Source organism: Doryrhamphus excisus, linkage group LG15, assembly GCF_037039965.1.
Source record: "Doryrhamphus excisus strain RoL-2023G ecotype Guam linkage group LG15, RoL_Dexc_Guam_v1.1, whole genome shotgun sequence".
Classification (NCBI taxonomy): domain Eukaryota; kingdom Metazoa; phylum Chordata; class Actinopteri; order Syngnathiformes; family Syngnathidae; genus Doryrhamphus; species Doryrhamphus excisus.
This window is the reverse complement of record NC_136371.1, coordinates 14,861,721-14,880,424: the sequence shown is the minus strand read 5'-3', so window position 1 is coordinate 14,880,424 and position 18,704 is coordinate 14,861,721. Positions and strand designations below refer to the sequence as shown.

The 18,704-nt window shown below is 39.4% G+C and overlaps 1 protein-coding gene across 3 annotated transcripts; it reads left to right on the top strand.

The window, feature by feature from the left end:
* Positions 1-1,333: 1,333 nt before the first annotated feature.
* On the top strand, positions 1,334-18,199 carry cd99 (CD99 molecule). 3 transcript variants are annotated; one of them, XM_078796629.1, is made up of 14 exons: positions 1,334-1,511; positions 1,618-1,692; positions 4,516-4,548; positions 5,038-5,094; positions 5,893-5,925; positions 6,047-6,094; positions 6,167-6,205; positions 7,807-7,860; positions 9,228-9,302; positions 9,693-9,713; positions 11,430-11,456; positions 16,954-17,070; positions 17,148-17,201; positions 18,097-18,199. In XM_078796629.1, exons 2-14 carry the CDS (start codon positions 1,623-1,625, stop codon positions 18,123-18,125), a joined length of 657 nt encoding a protein of 218 aa, XP_078652755.1. In that variant the 5' UTR covers positions 1,334-1,511; positions 1,618-1,622; the 3' UTR covers positions 18,126-18,199. The 3 variants fall into 3 exon arrangements, with proteins under 3 accessions (XP_078652755.1, XP_057908563.2, XP_057908564.2); XM_058052580.2 differs by lacking the exon at positions 1,334-1,511 and having other exon boundaries at positions 1,518-1,692; XM_058052581.2 differs by lacking the exons at positions 1,334-1,511; positions 16,954-17,070; positions 17,148-17,201; positions 18,097-18,199 and adding an exon at positions 14,696-15,506 and having other exon boundaries at positions 1,518-1,692.
* The last annotated feature ends 505 nt before the right edge of the window (positions 18,200-18,704 follow it).

The window sequence follows — 18,704 nt, the reverse complement described above, 5'->3', positions numbered from 1 at the left end:
AACGATAATGACGTCACATGCTATTGACAAGTCGGCAAGTTTCCATACATTTCAATAGCATGTGACGTCATTATCGTTTGCACTTACATTTATCGTTTGGTTTCTAAACCTCCCTAATAGCAACAAGAAGGCATTTCTACAGATTTGAGATTTTTTTTTTAATTTCGTTGTACATGCTCATGTACATGTCTGTAATTCATACAAAGATGTTATAATCTTCAGCTTTGGCTGTGAACATGGATCAAAGATGGATCAAAGGCCACGATGCGGCCATCCGATATATGCGAGGGAAATTGGAACGGGACTGGAGATTTTGTCCGAAATAGGCGAAATCTGTTATAAAAAATCCAATATATGCAATGAATTTTTATTGGAAATGCATTACAGAAAAATTGGTTATTTTTTATCTGTCCGTTGTGAGCGAATTTCCGATATATCCGAGTCCGATATATCCGAGGTTTACTGTACAAAACAGAGGCATTTGATATAATTTTTTTATCTTGTTCATGTCCAATACAATGTTGATGGGCAGTGACTGATTGACCAGAGTCCCAAAATACAGCCAGAGAACACTATTGGATTGGATATGTTCGAATTTCCTGGCTGTATTGGGTCAGTTGGTCATGGACCTACCAACATTTTTCATTTGGGATTGTACTCTTTTTAGGGGGGGGGTTGCTCAAAAGAGTACTCTTTGTACTCTTGTGAAAATGTTGAAAATTATGGATGGCCCCTTAATTAACTTTAGAATGATTGATTACAATTTTTTTATTCAAAATTGACCCTCATTTCGGACCGCCATCTCGGCCCGGAGGCTGACTGGTTTCTGCCGGCTTGGGACAACCAAGAGCACCCGCTGTTGCTCACTGAGAACACAAAATGCATACTTTCACTTTTGAGTCCCCAAATACCAAAAAAACAACTCCATACCGACCCCAGCAAAAGTGTCTATATTTGTCGTTAGTTGCTAGGAAATATGTCGCCATGGGGAGTTTGTATGTTGCCAGATCAGACAACACAGAGAACCTTTTAATTCCGAGATATAATTCTCCAACCCTTATTATTCATTATAGTTATTACTTATATTTAAATTACCAGGTTTTCTTCCTTGTTTTCATAAACACAAAACACTATCAAATGTGTCTTCTTGTCTATAGTGATTTTGTCTTTTACCAACCCCTTTGCAATTGTCACCCAACACCCACTACCTGACCCGCCATATTGACGATGTATTTCGCTTTGTTGCCACAAGATGTCAGTAGAGGTTAAGGTAGAAATAGACTACTACCTTCGCGCCCCTGGTAGAGCTTCCAACCTCGTTCCACCCAACCCCCGCTAGCTTAATATTTAATAATCGACTGTGACAGACAAAAGTAAAAAAAAAAAAAAAACGAATATAGTTTTGAGTCATAGTATAATTCGTCACACGAACGGAACGTCGTGCTTTGGCAGGAACACCCCGCCACACCCAGCCAGTCTTGCCCGGCCCAAAGTTGACTCATCGAGGTTTTGTAAGTTGATCCCACCGGGCAGACATGTTCTCTGCTTTCCTCCTGCAGCCCAACCTTCACAACTCCCTTTTCTTGTAACTTATTTGCCTGTCTGGACCATACATAGGCAACATGAAGTTTGTTTTGTTAGCCGAGTTACTCCTTCTTCTACTACTGGTGACCGGGACATTGACTCAGGACGGCAAGTTTTTCCCTTTATATTCCATAATAATTCTTCTTTAAATGATGGGATAATGAATGGTTACGTCAGGGCAATATGTGTTCTCGGTTTTTCGTGAAATGCTCTTAAAAGTTGTTGCAGAACTGTTTTTATGTTTGTAGTTGCAGAAACTACTATAGAATCCTGTCTGCCACCATTGCTGGATGTTGCTGAAACATACTGTACTTAATGGAAACGTTACGTAATGCCAGATAGTTACTCTTGAAGGGTGTTGTGTGTTGCAGCCTATTTGTGTCCCATAGGCATGTGTTGCCAGCTCCATGTTTCCAGATGGAATGGGAATTATTGTACCAGAAGCTTAAAATTATAGTATTTTCAGGCAAATTATCGTTCATCAGTGGCGTCATTAGGCCTATTTTAGTTGGACTTCAGCCCTGCTAAAATGTTCTTAAGCCCCCCTAAATAATGTTATATTTTTTATAGATTTTTTTGTATATTTTTAATGATTTTTTTTGTTTTTTTGTATTTTTTATTACAAAATCTATAACAAATGTATATATATAATATTATATACATTAATATTATATATAATAGGGCAAAAGCAGTGTGCAGTCATTTGTGGCCTGCAGCTGTTTATTATTATTGCCACATAATTTAGAGAGGAAAAAAACAGTAAAAATTGACAAATCAGCAGTAATGTAATTTTACAAGAATAATGTCATGGCGGGAAAAAGGTTGTAATCGCACAAGAAAACACAACGTCACTTCAGTATTAAGTTGAAATATTAGAGTACAAATATTTTTTAAAGTCATAAAATTATGAGAAAGAAAGCAAATAAAGTTGACATTTTGGGGAAAATTAGGTTGCAGATAGGTTACCAGAATAAAGTCCAAATATTATGGGAATAAATAAATATAAAATGAGAATAATAATGCATTTCAGTGAGAAGAAAGTCACAATTTTATGAGAATAAAATCATAATATAATGAGCAAAAATTTCATTTTAGTAGCATCTATGAGGTGATTGACCGACAATCAATCCAGGATGTACGCCTGAAGTCAGCTGAGATATTTTAAGGTGTCAGAGGTGTCCAAACCTTTTTCATAGAACACCGCATACAGAACAATTGACGGATACATTTTGTACAAAGTACAAGGTAGGTCAGTATATGCTAAGCTATCCGATCAAAACATCTTAGCTCTGTGTTGTAGGTGACAAAGCTAATTAGTGTAATATCTACGTAATTATCCAGCCATCCATGTTCTGTAGCGCTTTTAGGCATTTTCCCCTGATGTATCACCCTGCGTACTCACTCAATCACATGGACGACATTTCCTCAGGAAACTGGAACAAGCATTGCTCATCACCAGCGTCCTTGCCATATTCTTAAGTATTTTTAAAGTATTCTTTCCATCTAAGCATCACACTACTGGCATCTGTCCGCACGTCCTTCCCAACTGTACAGATCCATCTTTAGAGTCTCAGTGTGAAGTTGCTCACATCTTTGAAAACATTTCAGCAACAGTTGGGGCAGATCGATGCACAGTACAGGCGTGGTAGGACTTGGTCAAAGCAGTCCTGGTGCTGGGTTGTTGCCCTCGTAAGGCCCACTGCACCACGCTTAGTGTACCTCAAACCTGGCCATGGCGTTTATCGATATGCCTTCCTGGAGGAGCTGCAAATGATAACCCCTTTTGCCCTGCAGGAATGTTTTGTTATGTTTTTACCGAGGTCTTTTCAGCTAGCAAATAGCAATATTAGCGGTTACTAATAGTCTCGTATTGTTCCAAGGCAGACCGTAGCTATTTGCTGTGTGAGGGAAAATGTGACGGGGCAGGTTCTGCCTGTTGTAAATTAGCTTGCCAATAGCATCCCAAACTACAACACCATAGAGACATATTGTATAAACATGGAGGCAAATATCACACCTTAAAACAGTCTTGTATTGTTGTAGGTAACAGTACTGGACATATCAACCCAGACAGCAGAAAGACTAGAATCGATCGATTGTTGATTTCCCTTTAGCATACCTGTGTTTTTGTGTGTTTATTGCACAATAAACATGTCAATCAGAGAGTGGCGATTGGCTATTTCTGTGTTCCACTGTGGTTTTAGATTTCGGTTCACTGTATTGGTCACAGACAATATGTGTAATTGTACAATTTCTCATTTATTATCATTTATACCTTGTGCTTGGGGGTGCTGTCCTTGGGTCCCTTCGACCCGGCCGACTGGGGGTTCCTCCCTTTGATGTGGGGGTCCGCCCGTCTGTCGGAGTCGGGGGGCCCGGGTGCTGGTCCCCCGATGGCAGGGCCTGCGGCTCCTCCCAGTGTGGACGGCCCCAAAGGTGGCGTTTCCTTGATCCTCAGTGCCATGCCATGTCTCCCTACTGTGTGTGATTGTGTGTGGGTGGGTGTGTGTGTGTGTCCAGTATGGAAATGGGAGGGAGGGGCTTTCTTTGTAATTGTTTTCTTTTTAATTGTGGTAATCGTTTTTAATTCTGTAAAGCACTCTGTGTTGCATGTCTTTGCAGGAAAAGTGCTCTACAAATAAAGTTGATTAGATTTTTTTGATTTGTGCAGTATTACTACACTGAATGGCCTGGTATTTCTGCAGCATCATCACCCTAAATTACACAAATGTAAAAAAAAAATGTTTGGTTCCTGAAACTACAGCTACCAATACCTAGAATAAATTAAAAAAAGTTCCCGAATGTCTGTCCCGGAAAAGAGCCTCATGTGAACCATGAGTCATGATGGCAATGGGGACATGCGATTCTAATGAACAAGAGAATGAAATAAAGCATTATGTTCAATGAATAATTCTTGTCTTTCTCACACAGGATTTGACTTGTTTGATGCCCTTGATGACGTAGGTGAGTAGTCCAGTCCAGTCCTGATGAAATGTTCCTTGGCTCACTACTATATGGCTGCTGTACAATAAACAATCATATGCAAGTAGAAGTTATATGGATGGGTCACCACTTTGCCAAGAAACTGTTACTCTCAGTTGAAAGCCATGAGTGGGAATGACACGATGCTACACAATGAGAAGCTGAGGTCAACTGTTAGGTTGTACATGTTCTCAATTGTGGTCCACTTTCCATATTCAAGCTGTGTCTTTTAAAGGACAATTTGTTATTTTTATACGTAATCAAATGTGTTCTTCCTCTGGCAGAATTACTTGAGTGCAAAAACTATGAAACTCATCATTGTTTTGGAGCTTAACAAGGAAAGAAAGTCTAACTTGAATTCAGAGTGATGTTGACAATCGTGCAAAAGTCATTTTCTTCATTGTTATTCACTTTTCTCATCAAGATAGATGGACCGTGACACAAGCACTAACACTGTTTCTATTGTCTTAGATCCAACACCAGCAAAACCCAAAGAGCAACCCAAAGTCCCAGCGAAGCCTAAAGATGGTTTGTTTACCCTTGTCTACCCATTTCTCCTTATCTCCTGCCTTACTTGCCTTATTTGGCACTCCCCGTGGATCTTCCCCGGGGACTCCGGCTTCCTCCCACATTCCAAAAACATGCTAGGTTAATTGGCGACTCCAAATTGTCCATAGGTATGAATGTGAGTGTGAATGGTTGTTTGTCTATATGTGCCCTGTGATTGGTTGGCCACCAGTCCGCCCGAAGACAGCCCCGTGACCCTCGTGAGGATAAGCGGGAGAAAATGAATGAATGAATGTTTGTATTGTGCATGCATAAAAATACCTTATCACAATGGATTAACAATAATTAACACCCACTCAAATCACACAAAAAATATTGTACATTTATTACAATCTACTGAACTTTTCTCAGTCCTTTAATCCCTGGCACCGAAATAGCAAAGTTAATTTAGTGGCAAAACACTTGTGCTTATGCCATCACTGTAATGCAGAACATGTTGCAGCGAGCACGGAGCTACACATTCCAACCTGTCCCCAGCACATTCCAATAGTCTTTACAGCAGCGGTCACCAACTTATTTGAGCCCAAGATTTATTTATTTGTATTGAACATGAACATGAACAGGTGAACATGCATCAATTGTACATAAATGTGTCCAAATATGTTAAAAATATGTTATTTGTTTGTATTTATTTAAGGGGATTTTAAGCAATCTATGTCTATGTCTTAAATGAAAAAGCTGAAAATGGCATCAACAAATGGAAAAATTTTCATAACAACAATTGTCATCACTCCTATTATTTTTCCTTTCTCCTCATAGATGAATTAGACCTTTTTGACGCCTTAGGACCAGGTAAACTATTCAGTCACTTGTGTATAAATCTGAATATGCAATATAATGCCTCTCCAGCTTAGTGTTTTGTTTTCTAATGATTAAAAAATAATACTAATTTGTCCTCTGTTCTTTTTAAAAGATGAACCGAAGAAACCCAATAAACCGAAACCAAAGCCCGGAGATTCTGGTAGGCTTTTAGGCGTTTATCTCATCGTATTTCTGTCTGTTACGCTTACCAAACTTTTCTTTGTGTGTGCAGATGGCTTTGGATTTGACCTGGAGGATGCTGTCCATCCAGGTAACGCCAGTTTTAGGGCCTCACTGTTTTGCTGATTATTTTTAGTGCAACAGCGTATGAATGCTGTTACAGGCCGAACCTGGCCCTTTAAGAAGAATTGCATTGTGGGAAGTTGAGTGTCTCTCCCTCTTCCCTGTCTCGCCTGTCTGTACGACTCATTATCCTCTGTATCCTCATTGGCTGTAGACCATTGTCAATAAATGTCCTGCCTTGTCTCTCATGTCATCGCTAGCTTGCTTGCATGTTAGCATGCTAGCATGAAAGGTTGGACTTCTGAGCATGCTGAAGGAATGTAGAAGTTACGCGGCTGTAAGGTGCCATTACAGTATAAATGAGTCTTCGGTTACAGACAGAATACTTTATTAATCCCTTTGGGATTCCCTCAGGTGTACTACAGCAATATGTATAACAAGGATACAAAAACGCTACAGTACATTGGAACGCTGCCAGGACGAAAAGGCAAGGTCAGACAAGTGAAATATGTGTGAGTCACTTGATACTTTGATGTGTCCGACCTTGTAGGTTGATCTTTAAAATTTAAGCCAAGGTTTGAACTTTCTTGAGTGTTTAAACAAGAGAAAATGTGAGAAAATATTAATGGATTTGACATATTGTGGGCTATTTTGGGAACTTATCCCCCGTGATAAAGTAAGGAACAATGTATTTCTGAAAGGATGTAGCCTGGCTGACTTTTCAAATGGGATGTCAGCCTCTGTGTGCATTGCCACACACTAATATGCCCATGCTTGTGGTTAAGGAAGATGTAGTCACCAATGCAATTCCAACATCGTAATAACGTAAGATATTTTTTATCACACCCTAATTACAATAAAACTGTTGAACTGGGAGCAAGCGGAAACACACCTCTCGTTCTTTCACTCTTTCACTCAGAACTTTCATGACATCAGCGGGCATCATAAAACGCTTGTTTGCATTAACAAGCAAACAAACACAACACTGTAAACACACTCATACAGCCTCACAGTTTGCCCAAGTCATTTTACAGTTGTCCAATTCCGCGGTTCCGTTAACACAGAAGCCGTAGGGCCCTAGTTGTTGTACAATATTGCACATACACACTAAACTGTTTAGCCTGTACTGCATCATTCCATGGAATCCAGTGCCCGAGCAATCCGGCAAAGCAGCCTAGGTGTTGGTGCCTCACAGCTTTTTTTTTTAGTTTGACTTCTCAATAATGGAGCCGACCCTTGACGTGGACGCGTGGGAATCCCAGAGTTTCGGCCAAGAGGAGAAGAGGGCAGATTTACACTGATTAATGGATTCTTAAAAGAAAGTTATTGTTGCACCCCACCGGTATCCAATATCATCCAGTCCTGTACAGCAACCTGATTTTATTAGTAATATTAATGGCCAGTTTGAGATTGCCAATGATATACAGTACCGTATCTATAATATTAATGAAGCATGCCACTCAGTGTAGCAAATATAAGTCATTTCCTGTATTGGGATGGTGTGTTTTCTGGTTCTTCGTGTCTCACCCCAATGTTACTCAGGAAGCTACTTTAGAAAAAAACTACACAATACATCCTCCCATTTTCGTTTTCTCAAATTAGTTCTCCTACTTCCCTCTTCTTTTATAGACCCAAATGAAAAGCCAGACAAGCCTGCAATCGACACACCAAAGCGTGGTGGCGGTAAGTTATTCATCGTTTTACAGTCCAAGTATTGTAGCGTTAACATCATCATTATTGCTAAGCAGAGTGAAACCACAACTGCAACATAACTAGTGTCTAGCTACACAGCATTAACGCATACATCAGCTTCTTGATCTGTGACCTGGATTCAACCACAGCAACCAACAAGATGAACCCATTTCTTTTTTTTAGAACTACAGGAAGCAAGATTTGCCCATGTACGAAACCTTTACTGTCATCAAGACATTGAACAAAATTACCGCAGCAGCTCTGTTCTGTAGTTCCTCATTAGAGGAACTAATGAGTAGTTACTAAAGAACTACGTCATGTACATTTAGAGTAGTTACAGAGGAACAAATGAAGGACTAACAAGGAACTCATGAGTAAAGTAGTTACTGAGGACCGAGGACACAAATAGTACACTTAAAGTAGTTACAGAGGAACTAATGAGTAGTTACTGAGGAACAACAGCGTGTACATTTAGAGTAGTTACAGAGGAACAAATGAAGAACTAATAAGGAACTCATGAGTAAAGCAGTTACTGAAGACCTAGGGCACATGTAGTACATTTTAAGTAGTTACAGAGGAACTAATGAGTAGTTACTGAGGAACTACGGCGTGTACATTTAGAGTAGTTACAGAGGAACAAATGAAGAACTAATAAGGAACTTGTGAGTAAAGTAGTTCCTGGGGAACTAATAAGTAGTTACTGAGGAACAACGGCGTGTACATTTAGAGTAGTTACAGAGGAACAAATGAAGAACTAATAAGGAACTCGTGTGTAAAGTAGTTACTGAGGACCTAGGTCACATATAGTACATTTAAAGTAGTTACTGAGGAACTAATGAGTAGTTACTGAGGAGCTACGGCGTGTACATTTAGAGTAGTTACAGAGGAACAAATGAAGAACTAATGAGGACCTAATGAATAGAGTAGTTCCTGGGGAACTAATAAATAGTTACTGAGGAACAACAGCGTGTACATTTAGAGTAGTTACAGAGGAACGATTGAAGAACCAATAAGGAACTTATGAGTAAAGTAGTTACTGAGGACCGAGGTCACATATAGTACATTTAAAGTAGTTACAGAGGAACTAATGAGTAGTTACTGAGGAACTACGGCGTGTACATTTAGAGTAGTTTTTGTGTACCCATTCTCCTGAGTGTACGTCTCCGGCCAAAGTCACAAGTAAAGGTCCAAGGTTAATTTCAGTTCTGATTTTGCTGATGTTGACAACAGCTTATGTTGTCAGGGGCCAGGGGTGTCGACATAAAAGGCTCCATGGTCCATCCATTTTGAAGTGCTGTATTATGTTGATTGACATGTTTGACATGTTGTTGATTGTAAGTTTGTGTCATTTCTTCCAGGTGGTGGTGGTGGTTCCTTTGATGATAAAGACTTGTTTGACTTAGGCGGTGGAGACTACAAGCCTGACAGGGGAGGTAAGACTTCAACATGTGTATTATTATTATTATTATTTTTTTTTAGTAAGGCGATGACATGCACTTCACTTTCTTAATGGTGATGTTTAAGATTACCAATCAATAGTTTGGACAGTTTCTCATACTAATGAAAGAGAACGTGTGTAGGATCAGTAGGATATTCTCTTACCTTACCTTGATTGGGATAAAATCCAAATAAATATGAAGGTGCGTCTGCATCACAGTCAGGTGATTCTTGGTTCGTATCCCAGCTTGGACCTCTCTGTGTGGATTTCCTATCTTTTAAAATTTACTAGATTGGACAGATCATTAAAAAATGATAAAAAATGTAAGCTTTTCTTTCATAACAATGCACAACTGTAAAATAATCATCTTCTGTCTTGTTTACAGGTCGTGCTGACCAGCCTCATGGTAAATAACCCACGAGACTCATACTCTTCCAAATGTACTACCTGTTTTTGTCCAATACCATAACGAGGCTGATGCTGGGATCTTGAAATGAGCTCTTGACCCCTGGAATCAAATATTACAGGCACAGTTGGGCATGATTGGCATATTCATATTGGCCCTCAAAGGAAACATCTGGTTCATCTGGCCTTCTCCAGTTGGGTTTCTTTAGGTGGCAAAAGGTTTCCACCGGTGCAGGGTTGTTTAGTGGTAACAATACTTGGTAATACTATGTGCTACTCAATGCAGCAGAAACTGTATTTGAATCATGGCTTGGCAAGATCCACATTTACGCCATTAAAATCAATATTAAGGCTCAAATGTACACATTTGCATACAGCAGCACTCATCATACGTTGAGGGACCCTGGGTGATGTAAAACTGTCTTCAGTGTAATGCTGATGATCTGGATCTTCTTCCAGATCTTGGCAAAGTGCCACTACATCCAAACTGAAGCGATGATTGGCGAATCTGCAGTTTTTCACTGAGATCTTTTGGCTTCTCCATCGTTCTGAATATTGAACGAACCAATGATTGATGTTAAATGATTTTATGCTGCCAGGCCCATGATCCTGAATAGGATAGGCATTAGAGCATATTAACATTTAGTGTGATGGGTATCCATCATGTGTATCCTTTCATATGGAGAGCTTGCAACCAAAAGGCGCTAAATCCAATTTTCACTAAGTTGCATGTTTTTCATGAGTTTAATAGACCTCTGTCATGTGTATCCAAATCACATATTTTAGGCTTGAAATCATTTTAAAAAATATGAAAAAAAGTGATATGAAATTTATGCTTTCAACCAAAAGGCGCTATTTCCATTTCAGATTTCAACCAAAAGGAGCTAAATCCCTTTCTTTATTCTTTATTCTGATTGGCCCAAGTTCCCATCTATTGATAATCTGACCAATCAGAGAGAAGAATACAATTGGCACTGCACATACAGAAAGCCAGTATCAGTGCGCATCCTGTTTTGTTTGTGTACATTAATTACACGTATGGTAGTTACAGTATGTTATGCAATTCAGGAGAACACAAATTGTGTTTTTACAGTATTCTGTAACATGGAAGTTTTTTTTACACCATAAAAGGCATGTCTCTACCTTGACACCTCCAACTTTCATGAGAAACATTATTTTACTTGTACTAAAAAACATACAATGTAAAGAGTTTGTAATGAGATGATTTTTGTCACTGTCACCTTCATGGTGCAGTCAAATATGAGCACTGCTTTTAATAATTTTTTTTATTAATTTAATTAATAATAATTATTTTGTATTGTATGTTGAGAATGGCTTCTGTGTTGTAATTATTTTATTAGCATAGCACATTAAAGCACCTTACATTCTTTTACAACAATGCCATTGAAGAAGTTAAAGGTGACTTCAAATTTATTTCAGACAAAAGGCGCTAAATCCGGAAAAAAAATTAATAAAAAAAATATATATAAAATACATGGTGTGTGCAGGATTTTTATAGCATGCATTTTTATGACCTATATTGATAGCTCTTTCATTTGCAATATAGACTTGACCAAATAGATTGATATGTGCGTAGTTAAAAATTATTGATTTTCTCGAAATCAGTCAAAATGGATTTAGCGCCTTTTGGTTGCAAGCTCTTCATATACACAACAATGTACAGCTGTAGAATAATTACGTTTTGTTCTCTTTACAGGTGGCGGTGGTAGTGATCAGCCTCAAGGTAAATAACTTTTTCTGCTATTTCAAATTTAATTCCAGTTTTTGTCCTGATACCTTGTGTGTGACTGCTGCCGGAGTTATGAAAATCAGCTCTTGCATCGTCAAACAGATTCATCTGGGCATGGATGTCACTTTCAATTTTGGTCCTAAATAACTGATCTGGGCTGCACGGCAGACGAGTGGTTAGCTTGCAGACCTCACAGCTAGGAGACCAGGGTTCAATTCCACCCGCCATCTCTGTGTAGAGTTTGCATGTTCTCCCCGTGCATGCGTGGGTTTTTTCCGGGTACTCCGGTTTCCTCCCACATTCCAAAAACATGCTAGGTTAATTGGCGACTCCAAATTGTCCATAGGTATGAATGTGAGTGTGAATGGTTGTTTGTCTATATGTGCCCTGTGATTGGCTGGCCACCAGTCCAGGGTGTACCCAGCGTCTCGCCCGAAGACAGCTGGGATAGGCTCCAGCACCCCCGTGACCCTTGTGAGGATAAGCGGGAGAAAATGAATGAATGAATAATTGATCTGAGCTGCTCTTTTTCAAGGATGAAATGATAATACTGCATCTTTCATGACTTTTAAAAATAACAAATGGGTGCATGAGCTGGATTTTTTTTTAACTTTCTGTAATTTACACAGGGTTGGAATGAACAATAAGGCTAAATATGTACATTTCCCTACAGTTCCATTGATAGTGTAAATACCTCCAGGGCTCTGGGTGGGCCATTCCAGACGCTTGATGTTAACCTGCCTTATTCATTCCAGAACCAATTTTAACGTGTGTTTGGGATCACTGTTCATTGGAACACCCAAGTGTGTCCAAGTTTCAGCCATCTTGCTGTTGACTTGAAGTGAATGATCAAATTCTTGCTGTAGTTGCTTGACGGCAAACCAACTTCTTGGCACTACGTCCAACTTCGGTCAAGCTTACTGGTGTAGATTTCGGAGCAGGGCCTTCTTTCCCGGTCGTCTATGTTGATGTCAGACAAGTTTCACGATGGACAATGACACTGACGACATTTAGGTGCACGTGGAATAATTTGGTCTTCTATGTGAAGTCCCGGTTTGCATGCTCTTGCTGCATTTTGTCCATATAATTTAAATATTGACTTAATTCAAATTCTGTTCCATATTTCTTCTGTTCCATATTACCTCCTGTTGCTGTAAACATGCTTGGTCTTCTCTTGTGAATTTGATGTTAATGTTCTGTCCTGGCGCTTGCATAGAAAGCCCGCCTTGATGAGCTAGTGATGGAAGTGAGGGATCGGGTTTCCAATCGAAAAGTCAGATTAAGGCCCCTTAACATTCTAGGATTTTGTGCCCAAAATACCTTCAAAAAGTCATACCCAAAGTAAATGTATGGCAATGGTAATGGTTTTATTTCATTTGACATAGACATAGACTTCCTTTATTGTCATTGCACAATAACACAGCAGTGAAATTGCCAACAAAATGTCGTTGCCTGGCTCCTGTGTAATAATAAATAATAAATAATGCATCAGATTACAATTGAGTGCATCCCATAATCAGTTCCCAGTTCCACATGTCCAAAAGGAGTAGGAAGAAGCAAAGTTTATTAAATCCTACCCCTCCATCTGGTACTTTTACAATCAGTAACTGTTACATTTGTTCACTTCCTGATTTCCTAATATAATTTAACTTTTTTATTATTTTTCAAATTTTTAATTAAAAAAAAAATTAACCATTACAATAAAAAGCCAAAAACTTACCACTTCCACACAAAATGGGAGAACAACTTTTTTTTCACTGTCATGTCGGACATACCATGGCTGAATACATGCAGTGTGAAGGTAATGCAATGTAATGTAATGTGTCATCATCCTGACCAGAATACTACATATACAGTAACATGTAATAGTCATATTTTGTAACTAATAATGGTCCATAGTGAACCATGAAACAGTAGGCATTCATTCATTCATTCATTTTCTAAAAACCACGATAGAGTGAGGGAGCAATGTTTGAATCAGTCAAATCTCGGTGAAATAAACTTTATAAGAATGTATAAGACGACTTGGTACGCAAATGGGTGCCTGGTAAAACACTGGTTTTGGTTTTATTATGTAAATACTTCATGACTTGCTGGACTTTTCCAGTCAGGTATAAGCCAAATTTGGCTATAAGCTGCAGGTGTTCATGTTGTAATATGGGATATTTCTACAGGCAGACACGCTATAAACCTTGCAATCCTACCTACATTCGATGTTCCCAACAAGTGATCATTGGCTTCGGAAATGAGCAAGGCTCCATGGAAGTTGGGGAAGTTTAGTGAAGAAAGGGACTTCATGCAACCTGGAAGCCAGAATGGCGAGGTGTTCCATTTGGAGCATGCTCAGGAAATGGTACTTGGTACTCAATCGTTTACGTAAGCCCATCAAGGCTCCGTGGATGGTGAAGTTAAACGAGGGAATGGACTTCATGTAGCCCGGAAATGGTGCGTGGAAACCGGCCAGATTGGTGTCTTGTTTCTTCTGGTCCCTGGACTGGCCATTGAAACTCGGAATCCTAAGTACTGGTCCGCATCAATGATCAAGACTCAATACCCCAACCCTAAGTACGAGAAGTAAAATTGTGCCGCAACACACATCTCTACTTTAGCTAGCACTGTGTGTAGCTTCACTTTAGTAGCTTGTGTTCTACATGCTTAGTTGTGGGGTGCCCTGGTCCAATATTCATCTTGAATATCGGCCTGCATCTAAAATATCCAGTATTGGTATTCCAATACAAGCAGTCGATTCGAGACGGAAACACGTGATCACAACAACATTGTATGCTCACGTGGTAAGCGTGGAGTAGGAATGATGTTGGCCCCGTGTGTCTTTTGTTCAAGTCCGAAAATGACAATGTAGATGAGTGCAACACTTGTCATGCACACGTTTCCCGTGGTGGCACAGAACCGGGGGAGTTTAATGCGACTATTAAACTTCTATGCATAGAATGGAACCTCACGATACTATATATATATATATATATATATATATATATATATACTATATTTTACCCCCCCCTCCCCCCATTTTGGTTTGTTGTGCTATTATTAACCTTTTGGGTTCTGGTGTAGGTGACATGTATTTATTTCAAATATGGCAGCACCACCAACTACTCCATTTATTGAACTTTTACTTGAATGATGTTAGCCAGCGTTCAGGTGTCACCCTGGTCTGGTGTGGGTCTGGTCCGGTCTATGTGGCTAAAACTATGGTGCAATTTGTGTTGTTGCAGACCCAGACCTACTGTGGGGCCAAGTCCTGAAGATGCTAATTGCTAACATGCCGGAGGAATTCTTTTTGTGGATGTCCAATATAAGACAGACCTTAGAGAGGATCTTGGAACTGATGCAGGCTGTGGCCTGATTGTACGGATTAGTCAAGATTTTCTTTTTGCAAGGGTTCTTGGTACTTTATTCTGATACGGGTGTCCAAGGGAGATCCAGATGTAAGTGGACTTGGTTCTATATTCTGGAGGTAATATCTTCTTTTTATTGTTTGACATTGGTCTTCTTAGCAGACGAGCACAAGTCACAAGACAAAACTGCTGACCGCCTCTTGGGTTTTCCTCCTCACAGTTCTCATTTTTACAATTGTCTCCTGAATGTGGCGTTCACAGTGTCGTTTTTTTGAATGAGCACTCCATAACTGTTGTGGAAATTGGTTGAGTGTGTTGCATTCGTAGTCCTGTTGCTTATGCGTGTACCGCGTATCGGTCAGTGTTTTTGTGTCAAAATTGGTGTCATTTATCAGTTTTGATGACGCTGCTCATTTGTCTCCACGAGTTGCATGTGGTAAAAATGAAAGAGTGATGGAAAATTAATAAAACGAGGATTGGGTGCAGAAGTCTGAATTTATTTCTGGAGATATTTTGTGCACAGGCTCAAAATGATACAGACCGGAAGAAATGCTAGATAAAGTAATTATCCCAATCACAATCTAATATTGTGTTACCATCAACAAACATTTGGTGTACTTCAACCTGGGTATTGGTTTAATCAAACACTTTATATGGTAATAGTTTTATTTTTTTGACCAGAAAAGTGCATTCGAAGCAAGTTGAAAAAAACTGAAAAAAACGACATACTAACCCCTTATGTTTTTTGTCAAAAATCACCAAATTAAACGCTGGCATTTTATGCCGTTTTTGGATGCTTCTGGGGCCCCTGATGAGCGTGTGTGAGGTTTCCCTTGTTTTTTTTTTTTTTACCAGAAAAGTGCATCAGAAGCAAGTTGGAAAAAACCTGAAAAAAACGACACACCTCACGTTTTTTGTCAAAAATCACCGCCCTCAAACTCTGGCATTTTATGCCATTTTTGGATGCTTCTGGGGCCCCTGATGAGCGTGTGTGAGGTTTCCCCTGTTGTTTGGACCAGAAAAGTGCATCAGAAGCAAGTTGAAAAAACCACATGTTTTTTGACCAGAAAAGTGCTTTAATTTCATTTAATTTAATTTGTGATATGAGCATCCAATGACATAATGGGTACCATAGTAAGTGTCAATATAGTGATATATATAGCACATCATGACTGGTTCAAGACTCTTCATCCTTGTATTTAGCAAACATCAACTGCTTGTATTGTTTCTTGAATTGGCTCATCGTTGTGCATTGTTTGATTTCCTTACTCAATCCATTCCATAGTTTGATTCCACATACTGAAATGCTATGCTAACGTAGTCCTAGCATATAAGTGTTTCAAATGTAGTTCTTCCCTGAGATCATATTTCTCCTCTCTTGTAGAGAAGTACTGGATGACATTTTTAGGTAATTGGTTATTTTTAGCCTTAGTTAAAAAAAAGTGTCAGCAAGACGCGAGTGTGTGAGGAGTGTGTTTTTGTGTGGGCTCGTGCTCTGTGTGTGCGAGGCTGGAGTACAAGTTGCGTGGTGCGGTTTGGATGAATGACGGGGTTAATCATTGCAAACAAGGAAATAAAAAAAAAGTTGAAAAAAGGCAACAAAACTTTCTTTTGTTGCCTTTTTTCATGTGACAAACGATAACGCCATTCAGTGTTCCTCCAATCACTCACGAGGGCCTTCAGGCTAAATCATCCTGATGGATTTGTTTGCTTTTGTCTCCTCACAAGCAGCTCCGAGGTGCTTCCTCAAAAAAAACTAGTTCTTTTTTGCGAACGAATGAACCGCCCATAAAATACCTGTTCAGTCCGCCGGCCGATTTGTTCATGACCTGAGTGAAGGCTCATCAACATGCAGTTCTTGTGTCGACGTATTTATTGTGTCGATGTCATCGATGATGTCGACACGTCGTCCCAGCCCTAATATAGACCACATGTCAATCCAAGAAACTCCTCCTGGTGAGAAGAGCATCGGAGCAAAAATCTACGTGGGAGGGACGACCGTGGAGAGACAAAAATCTTTCTTTTGTTGCCTTTTTCATGTGACAAACGATAACGCCATTCAGTGTTCCTCCAGTCACTCACGAGGGCCGTCAGGCTAAATCATCTTGATGGATTTGTTTGCTTTTGTCTCCAAGAGGCCGGATCCGGGACCATTGCAGGAATCGCCAGTGCCATCGGAGTGGCCCTGCTAGGAGCGGCGTCCAGTTACTTTGCTTACCAGAAGAAAAAACTGTGTTTCAAGATCCAAGGAGGTAAATCTTGACTGTTTTTACTGAAGGATGTCTGTCCTGGATGGAAGGCTGAGGTACTGAAAGTGTTTTTTGGGCAGGTGTTGACCCAGAGAGTGGCAAAGGCCAACATAGGACCCGCTCTGAACCTCAAGGTAGGTCTTTAGGGTCTCTTTGCTGCATTGCTTCCACTAATGTATGTGTATGTAGACCCAGTCACGTTTCAGTGTAATCTGTCCGGGGCCTTCAGGATCAGCAGTTTTTTTTTGGTATTTTTATTTTTTATTTTTAATCACGTACTGAAGTACGAGGTGAAATAACCATACACTCATTATGTCATTGTATGGTCATTTGTATGTTTTTTTTATTTAATATTTTTTGGTATTTTTATTATTTTTTTTTATCACGTATTGAAGTACGAGGTGATATGACCATACAAAGGCATAATGAGTGTATGGTCATATCACCTCATACTTCAATACGTGATAAAAAAAATAAAATAAAAATACCCCCCAAAAAAAACTGCTGATCCTGAAGGCCCCGGACAGATTACACTGAAATGTGACTCAGTCTACATTACCATCCACATACATTACCATACACTCATTATGTCATTGTATGGTCATATCACCTTGTACGTCAATACGTGATAAAAAAATAAATAAAAATACCAACAAAAAAAACCACCCAAAAAACTGCTGATCCTGAAGGCCCCCGACAGATTACACTGAAATGTCAAATGTGACTGGTCATTGTATGACCATACAATGACATAATGACTGTATGGTCATATCACCATGATAAAGAAGAAATCCTACTTGGAGTACATTTTATCAGGGTCAGGTCTGGACCCAAGTAACCATCATATATACGGGATTACTGTATATTTAATACATGTCAGCCCGGGATAAGATGTGTTCGCCACTTCTAGACCAGAGTGTAATGTAATGTTTCATGTTTTGCTCATGTTATCTGAACTGTTCCAGATGATGTTGTTGTCGAAGAACAAGCTGGTGATCGATACATGTTGTATTTGTATTCCGTTTTCAGCTTTCAGCACCTTGCTCAGCACATCGTAGACGGGAGTCTGCACAAGGCCGACCTCTTCCATGGATTCTTTTACATGTTGTTCAGTTTGATGGGCTTTTTTTTTAACCATGACAAAACAATTTACCAGCTTGACCATTTATTGTACTGAATGTTGTTGTTATTGTTCAACTTGTGTATTCGCACATTCTGGTGTCATTTTTGGACTTCTGTTGTGATAATAGGAATGTTTTATGTCGTCATGTCTGCAGTGTTTTTTTTTCTCAGATTAAGAGATGAAAAGGTGGAAAAGTAGGTGTGTATTTTTTTTTTCAAAGGATAGATATTGTAAATGTTTCTCAATTATGACAAACTTACTGGTAAGGAATTTCAATATCATCCTAATTTGTTATGTCCCAATAAAAATGTTTTTTCACACCTTAATAAGTTATACTTACTTGTTTGGAAATGTAAAACACTTTTCCGCAGGTGAAAGCGGTGTTACCACTTGCAAGGACTCCTACAGTTCCTCTAAGGGCGGGTACGTTTTGTCAGGATGCAAAACGAAGAGACTTCAAAAGACTTTGAGCGTCTTTGTGTGTCTATTGTATGTTTTGCTGGTGTATTTTTTA